Consider the following 17,972-nt stretch of genomic DNA (forward strand, 5'->3'; position numbering starts at 1 on the left):
CCTTGCTATCTTAAGGTGAATGCACTAACTGTAAGCCAAAGCGTCTGCTAAATGACTAAAATGTCAAATGTAAATGTGACTGACTAGCACAAATCGGTCTTATGTAGCAACATTTTAAATTGTGCTTTTTACATTGGATAAAGTAGAGACTCAGAGCTACAAAATGGTATATCATACACTGCATTTTTGAGGAACAATGGGAAAGTAATTCTGCTTTGAAAGTTAATAAACTTAGCATTAGCATTAGCATTGTTCACACCCTCTTAAGCCAGCCCCACCCATCTCTTTAAGGATTCACATGTGAGGTCATGTGCTAAACAGTGAGTAGTGTAGTAAAGATTAAGACTAAAAGTGGTAAAAGTAGTAGCCTACAATAATGAAAAATTCCAGGTAAACAGAAAGTGTCCAGACAAAAATATGTTATAAATATTAGATGACGCTTACCCAGACACACTTGTCTAAATTGATGGGTCATGTGAAATAAATGCTATAACCCCCAGCCACATCCAATGGTGGAAAAAGTACTAAATTGTCATACTTGAGTAAAAGTAAAGATACCTTAATAGAAAATTACTAAAGTAAAAATTAAAGTCACCCAGTAAAATACTACTTGAGGAAAAGTCTAAAAGTATTTGGTTTAAAAAAAAAAGTAAATGGAATTGCTAAAATGTACTTAAGTATCAAAAGTAAAAGTATAAATAATTTCAAATTCCTTATATTAAGCAAACCAGACAGCACAATTAAATGTTTTATTTTTTATTGACGGATAGCCAGGGGTACACTCCAACACTCAGACATAATATACAAACAAAGCATTTGTGTTTAATGACTCTGTCAGATCAGATGCAGTAGGGATAACCAGGGATTTTCTCTTAATAAGTGTGTGAATTGGACAATTTTCCTGTCAAATTGTAAGGAGTACTTTTGAGTGTCAGGGAAAATGTATGGAGTAAAAAGTACATTATTTTCTTTCTGAATGTAGTTAAGTAAAAGTAAAAGTTGCCAAAATTATAAATAGTAAAGTAAAGTACAGATACCCCACAAAAATACTTAAGTAGTACTCTAAAATATTTTTACTTAAGTACTTTACACCACTGGCCACATCTTGCTAAGTGGATGGGTCTCTACAGGAGGTGTAAACGGTACAACCAAATGGTTACTTGCATAGTAGCAATATCAGAAATAGATTGCGTGAATATAAATAAAATAATATACAGTATGTACAAGAACAATATCAATAACGATATCAGTGATAGACGAGGGGTAAAGTGGCTGAGCAGCAGGTTAAAAAAATAATAGTAGCAACAACGTAGCAGAGAGTGTTAGGAGAGAGTCATTTGAATAGAGGCACTGCAGATTGTGCTGATGACTGGTCAGTCCGAACCACGCATGAACAAAGGGCTCTATATTCGGAGAGACTGTTTCTGTCCTACCCTTGACTTTGGTGCAGGGCATGTGATGTCCATAGCCTCTTCGTCGAAAAACTCCTTGATCTTCTCAAAAATATAAGTTTGTCTAGCTGTGTCCAATCCAGGTGGTGCTTGTACAGGCAGACCATCTATTGGAGGAAGGATGTCAGCGTTCCGCAGCAGCTGAAACCTGATCCCGACTGAGTCCGAACGCTCCTTGGCGACAACAACACCAGGCTCCAGAGCATCGAAGCTGTAAACATGAAATAACCAAAACATTTGAGAAGACATTACAACCTTGCAAAATATAAATTCTCCTCCAAAGGTTAGATAATAAGAATAACCTCATACAATGCAATGAAAATTATATTCACCTGAAGTTCTGGTAGTGCTTGACCTGTGGCAGCGGCCTGAAGTACAGAGTCAGGTGTTGTTGCCAGCCATAGCTTTCCACCAGCACCGTACCATCTTCCAGTCTAACCAGCTGTGGAATGTTGACCCCTGTCACAGTGCTCTCCTTCACAACACCAGCAATGTCAGACAAAGTGTTCACTCTGGTCTTTCTGAAGCTCTACTTAATGAGGCCGGAGCACCAGTCGGGGGCAAACTTGGTGTGGCCTGTGATCAGGAAGTGAAGATCCAGACTGTGGTGGCTTGTGCATGGTCCACCAGGCACAATACCAGAGCACAAACGGGTTCTTGTTTTGGCAACTACAGTTACTACAATTCAGGTCCACACGTGTTACCCCAAGTCCATAGTTGGTGAATAAATGGTGCTTGTAGTTGATGACTGCGCTGTTGCCTTTGCTTAATGACATGCCATCAATCATGTAGTTGACATATTTTTTTATGTAAAAATGTAATATAAGTTACTGCAGTATCTTCTCCCTGCCACATGAGGGGGCATGGCACCAACCTGAGTGACTGGAGTAAAGCATATGATCCTTGAATTGTAGTGTTGTGATCTTATACCTCTGTGCTTGTTTGTGATGAACACATAGCCTATCATTAATATGCATAGAATTGTCAAGAGAGAATCAGATGAATCTGATGATGAGTGTCAAAGGATTGTTCCAGTGTGTTTCTTGTTCCATGTCTTATGTGTTACTCAAAGTGAAATTTGTTCACTGTTTGATCTGATAATAACCATTAAACCATTAACTCACTAATGGATTCATTTGTATGCATGTTGGATATTTTTATTATTATACCTGCTACCAAATTGGCCAGCAATGGGTCAAAGAATTTCTGATTTGATAGTTTCTAAGCATTTACCCCATCTCAATCAAATCAATTTGTATAGGTTGCTTACACATATTTTGCAGATTTTATCGCAGGTGCAGTGAAGTGTTTATGTTTCTAGCTCCAACAGTGTAGAAATACCTAACAATACAAAACAATACACACAAATCCCCCAAATAAAAATAAAGGAATTATACATATCAGAACGAGCAATGTCAGAGTCCAGAATATTTATATATATATATGTATATGATGGTGTGTCTAGACAGTATGGACAGTATATGAATAGAAAAGGTGTGTACAGCAGTAGTTATTTAGGCAGCCTTGACTAGAATACAGTAGATATACTGTGTACAAAGCATTAGGATCACCTTCCTAATATTGAGTTGCACCCCCTTTTGCCCTCAGAGCAGCCTCAATTCGTCAGGGCATGGTGTCGAAAGCGTTCCACAGGGATGCTGGCCCATGTTGACTCCAATGTTTCCCATAGTTGTGTCAAGTTGGTTGGAAGTCCTTTGGGTGGTGGACCATTCTTGATACACACGGAAAACCCAGCAGTGTTACTACTACCATACCCCGTTCAAAAGCACTTAAATATTTTGTCTTATCCATTCACCCTCTGAATGGCACACATTCACAATCCATGTCTCAATTGTCTCAAGACTTAAAAATCCTTCTTTAACCTGTCTCCTCCCCTTCATCTACACTGATTGAAGTGGATTTAACAGATGACATCAATAAGGGATCATGGCTTTCACCTGGGTTCACCTGGTCAGTCGAGAGAGTGGTTCACTATTCCCCTGTAAATACTGCATATTTCCTTGTGTCTCTAAGTCACGTGTCTCTGTCCTTCATCTTTCCTCCCGAAGGCACTGGGTTCAGGGAGATTAAATATGGGCCCTGCTTTCACATTGGGATTCCCCAGCATGTTCGCACCACACTACTTTGGTGGTGACACATTGCTAAACTAAATAGATTGGATTGAAAAAGTGCTGTGACTGGGAAGGTCAAGTCTTCCTATACCACTGAAGCAAGCTCAACCTGATTCAGCTCGCCTGCTTTAACCTGGTGCTGGACTGGTAGACCCCTCCCCACCCCCCTACTCTCTTCCTACTAATAACGTATAGTTAAAGCTGGGTTCCCTGTGGACCAAGACTTAGACATACTGAACAGACTGATATAGATATGGAATAAGAAAGTCAAAACTGGTGGATGAAATTACAACAATACCATAACCAGCCCCAGAAGTGACTTATCAAATATGCAAGACTATCTTTGTTTTGTCTTAGGAATTAAGCATTCTATGTGTTGCTCTAGTCAACCCCCATTTTGTCACACTTCTGCGATGCAGAGATTCTGTTGTCTTTACATCCTGTAGGTCTGATATCTGGTTGGACGTTAACTCAACAGTATTGCTATTCGTCAACAACTCAGGTTTCGAAACCAAACATGGTCAAATGGTTATAAAAGGGTCTTAGATTCATGGCTTTTCAGGCTATGGGTTTTTCTCTCTCACTCTCCCTCTCTGATCATGCCTAGAATAACACTTGTAATGCTTGTTAATGCTTTGTAACTTAAGCTTATTCCTTATATGTAAATACATTTAGAAAAGTAATTAAATACACATTGTCAGACGTTTCTTGATTGTCTATTACTGTAACGCAACTGTAGTCTCTTGCATATTTCAATTTTATGGAGTTAGATCAACATTTAATAGACTTTATTAACATATTAATAGTATAGTCTTATTATGGGTTGCATGTGAGGTGTATATATAAAATATGAACCCACTACAGTTTCATAACCTGTTGTCTGTTACAACAAGCAAATTATGGTAATTTATGATATACCTTTAGAAATGCATTTAACTGTGAAAATTTGATTTTTTTTTCCTCTAAAATAAAGCTTTACCTCTCGTCTCAGCCCAATCCAGTCGCTGCTTTTATCTGCAAAAGATTAAACATAGTGTCACGTCCTGACCATGGTAAGCTGTTATTTTCTATGGTAGAGTAGGTCAGGGCGTGACAGGGGGGTTTTCTAGTTTAGTTTTTTCTATGTTGTTATGTTCTAGTTTTGTATTTCTATGTTGGGTTGTTCTAGTTTTTGTATTTCTATGTTGGGCTTTGTTTGAGATGATCTCCAATTAGAGGCAGCTTGTCATCGTTGTCTCTAATTGGAGGTCATATTTAAGTTGGTGTTTGTCCCACCTGGGTTTGTGGGAGATTAATTTTGAGTAGTGTATGTTTCACCTCTGCGTCACGGTTTGTTGTTTTTTGTCATTGAGTTTATTTATGTATTGCATAGTTCCACAGTATAAATAAAATGTGGAACGATGACCAGCTGCCTGGACGTGACACATAGTGACTTCAGAAAGTATTCATACCCCTTGACTTATTACACATTTTGTTGTGTTGCAGCCTGAATTCAAAATGTATTAAGTATATTTTTTCTCACCCATCTACACACAATACCCCATAATTACAAAGTGAAAACACGTTTTAAGACACTTTTGCAAATGTATGGCAAAATGTAATACAGAAATATCTAGTATTCACACCCGAGTCAATACTTTGTAGACACAACTTTGGCAGCGATTACAGCTGTCTTTCCTTGTAAGTCTAAGAGCTTTCCACACCTGGATTGTGCAACATTTGCCCATTATTCTTTAAAAAACAATTCAAGCTCTGTCAAATTGGTTGTTGATCATTGCTAGACAACCATTTTCAGGTCTTGCCATAGATTTTCAAGTAGATTTAAGTCAAAACTGTAACTCTGCCACTCAGGAACATTCACTGTCTTCTTGGTAAGCAACTCCAGTGTAGATTTGGCCTTGTGTTTTAGATCATTGTCCTGCTGAAAGGTGAATTCATCTCCCAGTGTCGGGTGGAAAGCAGACTGAACCTGGTTTTCCTCGAGGATTTTGCCTGTGCTTAGATCCATTCAGTTTATTTTTTATCCTGAAAAACTCCCCAGTCCTTAACGATTACAAGCATACCCATAACATGATGCAGCCATCACTATGCTTTAAAATATGGAGAGTGGTACTCAGTAATGTGTTGTATTGGATTTTCCCCGAACATAACACTTGGTATTCAGGACAAACAGTTAATTGCTTTGCCACATTTTTTTTGCAGTATTACTTTAGTGCCTTGTTGCAAACAGGATGCAAGTGTTCTGTACAGGCTTCCTTCTTTTCAATCTGTCAATTAGGTTAGTATTGTGGAGTAACTACAATGTTGTTGATCCATCCTCAGTTTTCTCCTATCACAACCATTAAACATTGGCCTCATGGTGAAATCCCTGAGCGGTTTCCTTCCTATCTGTAAACTGACTTATCTGTATCTTTGTAGTGACTGGGTGTATTGATACACCATCCAATAACTTCACCATGCTCAAACGGATATTCAATGTCTGCTTTTTTTTAACCCATCTACCAATAGGTGCCCTTCTTTGTGACGCATTGAAACCTCTTTGGTCTTTGTGGTTGAATCTGTATTTGAAATCCACTGCTCGACTGAGGGACCTTACAGATAATTTAATGTGTGGGATAAAGAGATGAGGAAGCCATTCAAAAATCACGTTAAACACTATTATTGCACACAGAGTGAGTCCAACAATTCGACTTTTTAAGCACATTTGTACTTCTGCTTGCTATAACAAAGGGGTTGAATAATTATTGACTCAAGACATTTCAGCTTTTAATTTGTAAAAAAATAATACACTTTGACATTATGGGGTATTGTGTGTAGGCCAGTGACAAACAATCTAAATGTAATCCATTTTAAATTCAGGGTGTAAAACAACATTTGGAAAAAGATAAGGGGTGAGAATACCTTCTGAAGGCACTGTGTGTTGCTGTTGGTGAAGGATCTTCAACAATCAAACAGATAATTCCAACTGAATATGACTTTCATTCATTACTAAGGAGGAGCTCTCACATTTAATCTTGTTTGCCAGTGATTTGTGTGGTACTACTGATAAGTGAGTCTGTTCATTATCTCCAGGGCCCTGTCCAGAAACAGCTCCTAACTCATCAGGACCATTTCCCTTATCTCCAAAAGTTTCCAACAAGTTTCAAGTCTTCCTCAGGCACAATAAAGAAGCTGTGTTCCCATACAGTATCGCTTGGGGCAGGGTCACAGCCAGAATGTTGATTCCTGCCAAGGTAGTGTTATCTAGCTGTGCAAACATGCAAGCAGTCCCACTGTGAACTTTGGATCCCTGGGACAGTAAAAGGGGCTGTAAAGAATGATTAGCAGGGTGGCTACAGTTCATAAGCCATTCAGACAACAAGATGTACCAGGAGGGAAGAGGACTGGGGAATATTTCCTTCCTTTAACAAAATATCTACTGTATACTTTCAGATTTGATGAAAGTGGACAAGTATGAAGTAGCATTTTCAAGTATGAAGTAGCATTTTAGAAGGCACTGGTTGTGTTATCATACAAGTATGATAATCAGTGGTTTCAACATGGATTCAGAGGAGGCCATGGTGGAAATGGAAAAAACTGGAAGCTCCTCAGATTCTCAACCAGGTCAGTTGTTGATCTATCCTGGCTTATGAGAAACCGGAAGTGAAAATTCAATACAATTGAATTGTGTTATTCTGTACATTCATTTAGGGTGGTATGATTCTTTTTACAGACCAAGCAGTCCCTCTTTCTGTGGTCTCAGGGTTGCGAATAATCCTGATCGGAGAGAGAGAGGCGGGGAAGAGTGCTGTGGGCAATGCCATCCTGGGCAGAGGGATGTTTGACGCGGTGGGGGTGAGAACAAGAGAGGCGGTAAAGCGTCAGGGAGAGGTGGCCGAGAGGCAGGTGACAGTGGTGGACACGCCTGGTTGGGAGTGGTTCCCCTCCAGGGGCTCTTCTCTGGGGGTCCGGAGGGAGATCGTCCGGGGCGTGTCGCTGTGCCAGCCTGGCCCCCACGCCGTGCTCCTGGTGGTGCCCCTCTCCTTCTCCTTTACCAGACGGGAGCGGCAGGCGGCCGAGGAGCATGTGGATATGTTGGGGGAGCGGGCTTGGGGGCATACTGTGGTGCTTTTCACAGTGAAGGGTGGGCGGCTGAAGGATGCCACCTTAGAGGAGGAGGTGGAGGAGAGTGAGGAACTCCAGGGCCTGGTGGATCGATGTGGGGGCCGCTATCATGCCCTCTATGGGAGGCCCAGGAAGGGCCACGATGCTGTGGCAGAGCTACTTGAGAAGCTGGACAACATGGTGGCCAAGAACAGAGGGGAGTTGCTCTCCAGCAAGGAGGTACTGGAGGAGGCCAGGGAGAAAGAGGAGGAGGAGGAGAGGAGGCAGCAGGAGGAGGACAGGGAGAGAGAGGAGGATCTGAGGAGGGTCAAGGAGGCTTTGAGAGAGCTGGAGATGGAGGAGGAGATAGAGGAGGTGCAAGGGGAGGGAGAGGAGGCCACAGAGGAGTCCACGAGACAGCAGAGGGGGAGGAGGAGATACACAGATGAGAAATCAGACAGTGAGTAAAACACTATACTATACCTACAGTACTTACTGAGAAAGTTGTTTTATGTGATGCCTAAATATGCCCATCAGTTGTCAAATGAGACAAACAAATTATTCTGTATGTCTGCCAGTATTTTCTCAATGTGAGAAAATTATAACGAAAGGAAAGTGAAAATACATTGTACTGACACATTTTTGTGGTTCAACAGCAGGTGTGGAAAGCAGCTCAGCAGATCCTACATCAGCCCCACCACACCTCACCTGGTCTGACCTCAGGGCCATTAGAGATCAGAGATGTAAGACACAATAAAAGAGGGGAGAAGAACTTGCTGACTTCTTGATGGTCTATACTGACTACAGTCCAAAATACATTCATATTTTCCACTATTGATTTTGGATATGGACTGCCAATTCTGTACAAATAAGATTATTTGAAAAAAAGGTCTACTTGTGGCAGTAGCATAGCCAGAAAGTCATTGGTGAGCCTCCAGAAATTTGTGTGGGCCCCCCAAAAAATAAAAAATAAAAGACAACAGCTAACTTCATGCAATTCTACACATTTAGCCATTGGGGCAGAGAGAAAAATGTGCATTTCTGTAGCTAATCTCATGCTATTCTACACATTCTAATTAAAGCTCAAATATACATGTGTTGACTGTGATAAAGGCACTTGATTATGAGCTGTCTGGTTTGATAAATGAAAAAAGAGAAGAAGTAGCCAGTGGCAAGGTGCATATAGCCATAGAAGCACAGTGACATTTGCCTCAATGCCGTCATATTTGTGGTTTATTGCGTCTTATTGGGGGTGTGGCTTTCATCCACCCATCCCATGACAGTGAATGTCATTCCAGTTAATCTGAATGTCATTCCAGTCCACTGCTTGCTATGAATTGTATCTGATGGTGATTCCATATTTAGGTAAAAAGACAAATAATGTCCTGTTGGAACACTGACAAGTAGAGAGCATCATTTTCTATTTATTTTTTGCTCATCCCACACTTTTTGAAAAACCATTAATCAAATACAACCACCGACTGTTTCCTTGTTGAGATTCAATTTGTACATGAACATTTGCGCTGAGTTGCCATCTTAGAGCAACAACAATGAGCAAACAGTCAGTGGTTGTATTTGATTCATGTTTTTCAAAAAAAGTGTGGATTTCAGCAATCAAAGAAAGGCACGAAACTACAGAGGACAAACAGGTACAAGGTTGACATTTCATAATAATGAAAACTTTTTTTATATTGTCCTTTTGCAAATTGATGTAGTCATAGCTAGGTTCCACAAAGCCTGGTCTTTGCTCCTCTCAGTTGATGAAATTCATCAGAAACTTCCTTCACCATGGAGTTTAGTCTGCTAAGGAACACTCAACTCCATTATCTTAATCTTATATCGAGGCGTAGTTGAGTTTTGATAACTGGTCACTCGATTTGCTAGCAACAACATTGAGTCACGCTTACCTGTACCTATGTTTGTCCTGTACAACTTTTCCTCATTTGTGTTGCTCAACTGGAGACATATCAGCCTTGACATAAGCCTACTAAAAACTCAGATGAAATTGGCACATGTGCATTCACGCTGAGTTGAGCAACACAAATGAGGGAAAAACTTGGTTGTAATCAATAAAAGTTTTTATTAAAAGTATGAATTTCAGCACTCGGTTGGACCCCTGTTATCCTCTATGGGACCGGCGGGACGAATTCGTCCCACCTACGTAACAGCCAGTTGAATCCTGTGGCGCAATTTTTAAAACGTTTGAAATACTATTACTTCAATTTCTCAAACATATGACTATTTTACAGCTATTTAAAGACAAGACTCTTGTTAATCTAACCACACTGTCCGATTTCAAAAAGGCTTTACAACGAAAGCAAAACATTAGATTATGTCAGGAGAGTGCCCAGCCAGAAATAATCAGACACCCATTTTTCAAGCTAGCATATAATGTCACAAAAACCCAAACCACAGCTAAATGCAGCACTAACCTTTTATGATCTTCATCAGATGACACACCTAGGACATTATGTTATACAATACATGCATGTCTGTTCAATCAAGTTCATATTTATATCAAAAACCAGCTTTTTACATTAGCATGTGACGTTCAGAAAAAGCATACCCCCCGCAAACCTCCGGGGAATTTACTAACAATTTGCTAAATTACTCACGATAAACGTTCACAAAAAGCATAACAATTATTTTAAGAATTATAGATACATTACTCCTCTATGCACTCAATATGTCCGATTTTAAAATAGCTTTTCGGATGAAGCACATTTTGCAATATTCTAAGTACATAGCCCAGCCATCACGGGCTAGCTATTTAGACACCCGGCAAGTTTAGCCTTCATCAAAATCACATTTCCTATAAGAAAAATGGTCTTACCTTTCCTGTTCTTCGTCAGAATGCACTCCCAGGACTTCTACTTCAATAACAAATGTAGGTTTGGTCCCAAATAATCCATCGCTATATCCAAACAGCGGCGTTTTGTTCGTGCGTTCTAGACACTATCAGATTTGTAAATCACGGTCGTGCGCATGGCGCAGAACGTGACAAAAAAATTCTAAATATTCCATTACCGTACTTCGAAGCATGTCAACCGCTGTTTAAAATCAATTTTTATGCAATTTATCTCGTAGAAAAGCTATAATATTCCGACCGGGAATCTGCAATTAGCTAAACAGCCGAAGGAAAATACTGTACGGGGGCGAATCGCGCACGCGCCTAATTCTATTGTCCTCTGATGGGACACTTGGAAAAGGGGATAATGTGTTTCAGCCTGAGGCTGCCTCGTCATCGTTCAGGTTTTTCCCGGGTTCTGAGAGCCTATTGGAGCCCTAGGAATTGTCACGTTACAGCTAAGATCCTGACTCTTCAATAAACAGAAGCAAGAACAACAACACCTTGTCAGACAGGGTACTTCCTGCATGAAACCTTCTCAGGTTTTTGCCTGCCATAGGAATTCTGTTATACTCACAGACACCATTCAAACAGTTTTAGAAACTTTAGGGTTTTTTCTATCCAAACCTGAACAATAATATGCATATTCTAGCTTCTGAGTTGGTGTAGGAGGCAGTTAAAAATGGGCACATATTTTTTCCAAAATTCTCAATACTGCCCCCTAGCCCGTAGAAGCCAAACCAAACATAGGTACAGGTAAGCATTTTCAGAATTTAAATTTTTACAAGTATTGATTTACTTATTGTGACTCAATCTTGATGCTAGCAAATCGCGCGACCAGTTATCAAAACTCCACTCCACCCTGATATAAGAGAACAGTTGAGCATTCTTCAGCTAAATTAGGTAAGGGTTATGGTTCAGGTTGGGTTAGGTTAGGTTAGGTAAGATTTAGGTAGTGATGTCCCAGGGATGCCCGATAGCACTAACTGTCTGGAGCTGCTGAGTCGGAGGAGCGTGTGTAGGACTGTGTAAGACTGTGTAAGAAACAAACAACTAAAATTAACGAATCACTCAGAAAAACAAATCCTGACTTTTGAGTCATTAAAGAGTCGTTCAAAAAGAATGAGTCGTTCAAATAATAACGAATCGTTTGTGAACTACAAGTCAGACTCCGAAAATGACAAAGAGACACCAAAGATACTGTGAGAAACGGCTAATAAGTATTCATGCATTTTTACAGTAGGCCTATTTTGTTTAAGGGCTAACCATCTTTACCAGTCATATCCTTTGCCTTTATTTATCTGTAATTTTATTTTCATCAGTTACTAAACTGTGTCAAAGAGGGACAACATGAATTCCAAAATGATCAACAATAAGCTGCACATGACTCACTTGGAACTCATAGGCCTATTAGTCAGTGAGGTTACAAAATATATAAGGTTTTACTTTAAGGTTTCAACAGGAACATGACTCAAATGTGTAGGCTATGTGCATTATAAATTTGATCTCCTTAGAGGTCCTTACATCAGTCACCCTTGTACAAGGATAGATTCAGGTATGCCTAGGCCTACACTGTGATGTAGTTAGAATTATCCTTCTTCATGATGCCATCCTATTTAAACAAACAGGTAAGAAACCCTCTGTCTGCATTCCATTTTTTGAAAAGTCACTGGTTTTAGCAATAAAGTGACATTTAAAAAATGCAGACACTGTTGTAAGGGACTGTAATAGAAGTTTGGATTGGAAAATATGGCTTTTAAGCATGTACACTACATGTATGTGGATACGCCTTCAAATTAGTGGATTCTGACAAATCTGGGTTTGGCGGATGCCAGGAGAACGCTACCTGCCCCAATGCATAGTGCCAACAGTAATGTTTGGTGGAGAAGGAATAATGGTTCATGTCCCCTTAGTTCCAGTGAAGGGAAATCTTAACACTATAGCATACAATGACATTCCAGATAATTTTGTGCTTCCAACTTTGTGGCAACAGTTTTGGGAAGGCCCTTTCCTGTTTCAGCATGACAATGTCCTTGTGCACAAAGCGAGGTCCACACAGAAATTGTTTGTCGAGATCGGTGTGGAAGAATTTGACTGGCCTGCACAGAGCCCTGACCTCAACCTCATCGAACACCTTTGGGATGAATTGCAACACCGACTGTGAGCCAGGTCTAATTAGGTCTAATTGCCCAACATAAGTGCCCGACCTCACTAATGCTTTGGTGGCTGAATGGAAGTCCCTGCAGCAATGTTCCAACGTCTAGAGGAAAGCCTTCCCAGAAGAGTGGAGGCTGTTATAGCAGCAAAGGGGGGACCACATACTTTTGGTGTCCACATACCTTTGTCCATGTAGTGTGAGGTCCAGGATCACTGTGCTCCTGACATTGACAAAACTGTCAAACAAGCAGGTATTGCAATGAATTCGTAAAATAAAACATTATTTTATGGACTGAAATGGAAAAAGTCCTTGAGTCTGTGTTCCATTAATAGCACAAACTGGTACACTCATTAGTGCAACGGCAATGGAGTTTATAGAAATGTAAATGTTTCTAGGCTACTTGGCACTTGTGGTCAATGAATAATGGTAGTTCGACGTGACAAGAGAGCAGCAGAGAGCTCGCATCATCACGAATACCAGGTGAAAATAATATTCTAAAAGGTTGTATTTTCTTACAGAGAGCAAATTAGGGGGTTATTAGTTCAATACATCTCAGACACCCTCAGCCACATTCACACAGTGAAGAAATTCTCTGATGGGCATTCCAAATGGGCACTTCAGAGAGAGACAGAAGCAAAAATGATGAAAGACATCAAGAAGGAGGCCAACAGAATGAACCTGAAGTTTGACCATGTCACCAAATATAAGGTCAATGCCAGGGCACAGGCCAAGGCGTTTGGGGAGTTCATATGGAGCAGCCTGAGCCAGGTGACTGCAGACAGTAAGATTGAGGAGCAGGAGAATGACCTGGGGGCTGTAATGAAGGATACTGGGGGATGGAGAAGCTGGACTATTTCGTAGATGCTGTGTAGTGTCTGGCGGTCACCTGTCTGTGTTTGAGGAGAACAGGTTCCTCTGTCTGCCTCAGGGGACGGGCCATGCCAGTGTTCAGGCTGCCATCATTGCTGCCAGAATGACCTGCCCTCTCCTCATCTATTTTAAGGGGGATGCTAAGCCCTCCTTTATAACCAGCCTCCTCAATGTAGAGGTACTGGCCTTCTAGGTGAGCAGCTGCATACAGATCAGCCAGGAGCTTTGTGACAGGATAGAGGAAAGGTGTGGAATGCCCATCACAATCCACCACTGTAGTTTGTCTAGTAGGCTATAGAGTGGTGAGGAGGGGGAGTCTACCGTGTCCGGAAGCAACTTCACTATTCATTTTCTGGATTCAGGGTTAGGGTTAGCTGGACGTTTCTGACTGGTCTTGGAACTGTGACAACAGGCAGCCTCTCCCCGCTTGGCTCGATGGGATATGTAGTGATTTTGCCAATACAGCCAGATATGTACACATAGTCAATTTAAAAAAAGGTTAAAGGTACAAGACTATCTTATTTGTTGATTTAAATCATGCTTTATTAATATAATGAGTAATCGAGGAATATCACAACTTAATTCACACAAAAAAACTGGAAAAAATAGCAACTCTACAGAGCGCCAATGGCGACAATGAATGTCAATTACTTCCTGAAATGAAGGGTCCGAAGAGCTCCTCATCACCACTCAATTGGTATTAAAGTAGTACTTTCAATGTTCTTCAATGTCATTATACATACATTTGAAAAAATATGCTACGACAGCCTGAAAGTAAATTTGAGGAAGATCCCCACAATTGTATTTGTTTATTTAAAATACCTGTAAAAAAAACATGGTCCTACCTAGTAATTACACACGATACAGTATATTCTCTTTAATACTCTTTCTTTGGGCTAACAAGGCTGGTGTCATTCCATGGATAGAGTGCCTTTTGGGTAGTGTAATTTTGCCAAAAATAACTATATATATTTCACCTAATTTTAACATTCTGTCATAACGTTTTTCTGTGTTGATGTGTTATGCTCATCGACACGCTCAGTTTTCCACCGCAAAATGGACAAAAAGAGTAGAATCCACTCAGATGCTTTTACACTATGATTTGACCATTAGATGTTCAATGTTTTTTTTGTTTTATTAAGGGAATAGTTTTACTATATTAAAACGAGAGTTCAGTTCACATTACAGGGTTGACCTCAGCCTGAAAACCCAAAGTTGAATTTAATTGAATTCTACATTGAGCAAAAATGAGCATTTGTCCTCTCACGGCCTCTACAAGCCAGCATGTTGAATACAATTATATTTTAACTTACATTACTGGTTATCCGTGCGGTTGGTCCTTTTGCAGGTAGGAATGTGAGACAATATATCCACAGGAAAGTATAATTAAATCAACTTTTCAAGGCGCTGGTAGTACGTTCAGATTTCTATCACCTGAAGCATGCCACAAGATGAAAATACATGCACGCAACACATTCATACTTGCAGAGCTCGTGCATCTGTTTACATGGTTCTGCGCATGCTTCAGGTGTGATTAATATGTGTCCGGGGGATCCCTGTGTCTGTGGGAACCAGGGATATCGCCCAATGCAAGCCATTTCGATCTACGGTGTCCACAGATCGATTTAAATGGGGGCACTACAGTGTAGATAAATAAAAAAATGTAGCTCCACTGTCCGAATACATATGGAGGGAGGGTACTGTATGTATATTTGAGTACAGTAAATAGATGTTGAATCTCTCTCCCCTCTATTAAGATGGACCAGAACCTCAGAATGACGTTCCTGTTCCAAGGGGCTGCTCAGCGCTTCATTGGTCAGTTCAGCCAGCGCCGGCCCAGGATGGAGCAGTTTCTGACCGAGCTGGAGGAGAATGCTGTGCAGCTGGACAGGATGAAGCTGGGGGCTAAGATCTCCAGTGTGGCAGGCAGCTCAGTGGGGGCAGCTGGAGGGATCCTCTCTATCGCGGGCATAGCTCTGTCCCCTGTCACTGCTGGGGTGTCATTGGGTCTCACCATTACAGGAGCCAGCCTGGGGGTCACCAGAAGGGTCAACAGTTTAACTACTGGTATCACAGAGATGAAGGTCAATAGCATCCATGAGAAGAAGCCAGAGAAGTCTTCCAGAGTTTCATGGGGGATGTGGAGAGTCTCCAGGAGTGTCTGGATGATGTGGCTAGAAAGGAGGCGCTCCTGGGGCAGAAAGGGTTGGATGTCTTAGTTGGAACAGGGAAGGCTATTGGCACCTCAGGGGCCATCGGAAAAGGTATCGACTCCATAGTGGACTGTGGCTCTGGTTTGATGGCAGTGAAGGCCTTTACAAATGAAGATCAGATCATCAGCACTGGTAAGTTGGCGTGCCAGGACGGCAAAGCTCTTTCTATCCCCACCAATGTCTTATTCATTGGCCTGGATGTCGTCTTTATCTGTAAAGACAGAATTAGCCTGGCAAAAGGCAGCAAGAGTGAAAGATCCTAGCTCATCCTTGCACTGTGGCGCACAGAGCTGGACTCCTGGCAGAGGATCCATGACTCGCTGTGTAGAGGTCTATTCATGTTAAAGAAGAGCCAGAGAATCCTGGAACACCCATTTTACCATCTGGATGAAATGCTAAGAGTAAATAAGTCTGAGCTCTTTTCAATCTGTATCGCTGAAAAGTTACAGATTACACAATTTCCGATTGAGCCGATATATGCAACGTTTACCGTGAATGCAGTCTCCACTGCCTTTACATTTCAATCATGCTGTAACGCTGAACTTCCACGATACGGATTGAATAGAGCCCTAGGATGAGTATAACATAGCAGGATGACAAAATGACTTACCAGTCTTTCAGGTCTTTGAAGAGGGGAGTTTGTGGCCCTGCAGAAGCAGTTTTCATCAATAATTCAGTATATTAAAGCTGATCATTTAAAATCAATTATACAATTTGATGTAAAGCAACAATTTAAAAAATATTATTGATTTACTAGATTGGTCTGTAATTCATTTATGAGATAATCCACTGGTTATTGGAAGTAAACTCATTCTCAGTCCGACATTAAACAATAACAGTTATTGCATTATCCACAGCATAGTCATCCTATTGAATTATGATCCATTGTAGTGATTTCCTTTTTATGTACTACTGGAAATGGTCTGCATATCATCTTTAAGCTATCTCTGGGATTTACTTTTTAAATGCTATATGTATCAGTAGAAACTGAAAGCTTTGTTTGGTGTTACAGGTATAAATTCAAGAAGGCCACTCAGAGCGGTGATATATGTTATGGTTGACCACCACGTAAAAGTAAGTGTACCGTATCTTCTAGTTCTCTATATTTCATCAAATGTACTTGGGAATTGTGTATTAATCCTGCCTTTTGATAAAGACAATTCATCTACAACCTATTTTCAGTCTCTCATAGAGAGGGAAAGGGAGTACAGTAACCAAAGCTGAGGAGGGTCTGAAAGGAACTGTGTAAATACATTGCACTTAAAGCAGCACTGTAATGTTAAAACTGTACATATTTATCAACATTTGATAATGTACTCACTTAAATGTAAATTTATGTGTGTGTTTCAACAGCATGTGTGGTGAACTGTTCAGATCCTACATCAGCCCCACCACACCTCACCTGGTCTGACCTCAGGATCATTGTCAGTCAGAGCTGTAAGACACAATAAAAGAGAAGAGGGAGATTAAGACTTTGCTGACTTCCTGATGACACACGCATAATGTGTATACTAACTGACATGTACTGTTTGATAGAATGTAGAGTATTCGCACAAATACCACACCGTGACAGTTTTCCCATGTTTTGAATGCACAGATTTGCATGATTTCTCCTATTGATGTGGACCCCAGGAAGAGTAGCTGCTGCTTCAGTAACAGCTAATGTAGATCCTAATAAAATAAAATAAATAAAATGTCAATGTGAATCATTATAACTGCTATTACCAAGCATTCCTGAAAACAGACATAGAAGCAATCACAAACTGGGTCTGATTATCCCAGGTAAAATGTGTGTATAGCTGCCTTTGATTACCACACCTGTTGACTGTTTCTATGGCTACACTGGGGCATGACACTGGCTGTAAAAAGCTATTGCCTCTCAGGCTGTCCTATGAGAGTCTTCCTTGTTTTGTTTCCTTGTATACAACATTTTGAAAAGTTGTTATTTTTCCAGGCCAAAGTCCAGAGATAAATGATATGGGCAAGGGATTTAACACTTTCTGTACATATAGGATTACATATAAGGAACACATGTTTTAGGATGATTTATAATCACAATAAATTGTGTGGAGCAAACAATATCAGTTAAAACATATGCAAAGAGTTCTTATTGTGTTCTGTTGTACAACACAATGCTTTTGTCTTGCTGTACACGACTACAGACTGCATCACTGTGATGTCCGGTATTCAGTTATGTCATGATGAAAATGAGAACGC

The 17,972-nt window shown here is 40.6% G+C and overlaps 1 protein-coding gene and 1 pseudogene across 2 annotated transcripts; both read left to right on the plus strand.

The window, feature by feature from the left end:
• Positions 1-6,881: 6,881 nt before the first annotated feature.
• On the plus strand, positions 6,882-8,793 carry LOC115202944 (GTPase IMAP family member 4). 2 transcript variants are annotated; one of them, XM_029767152.1, is made up of 3 exons: positions 6,882-7,186; positions 7,296-8,126; positions 8,326-8,793. In XM_029767152.1, exons 1-3 carry the CDS (start codon positions 7,102-7,104, stop codon positions 8,421-8,423), a joined length of 1,014 nt encoding a protein of 337 aa, XP_029623012.1. In that variant the 5' UTR covers positions 6,882-7,101; the 3' UTR covers positions 8,424-8,793. The 2 variants fall into 2 exon arrangements, with proteins under 2 accessions (XP_029623012.1, XP_029623004.1); XM_029767144.1 differs by having other exon boundaries at positions 6,885-7,186; positions 8,323-8,793.
• Positions 8,794-11,483: 2,690 nt separating this feature from the next.
• Positions 11,484-17,396, plus strand: LOC115195854 (apolipoprotein L4-like; annotated as a pseudogene).
• Positions 17,397-17,972: the final 576 nt, after the last annotated feature.

Source organism: Salmo trutta, chromosome 1 (assembly GCF_901001165.1).
Source record: "Salmo trutta chromosome 1, fSalTru1.1, whole genome shotgun sequence".
Taxonomy (NCBI): Eukaryota; Metazoa; Chordata; class Actinopteri; order Salmoniformes; family Salmonidae; genus Salmo; species Salmo trutta.

Bases quoted from the DNA above. Each gene is read 5' to 3' on its own strand.
- LOC115202944 (XM_029767144.1), top strand. From the start codon at position 7,102: ATGATAATCAGTGGTTTCAACATGGATTCAGAGGAGGCCATGGTGGAA. The intron at 7,187-7,295 runs GTCAGTTGTTGA...TTCTTTTTACAG, and splicing joins CTCCTCAGATTCTCAACCAG to ACCAAGCAGTCCCTCTTTCT. The intron at 8,127-8,322 runs GTGAGTAAAACA...GTGGTTCAACAG, and splicing joins CACAGATGAGAAATCAGACA to CAGGTGTGGAAAGCAGCTCA.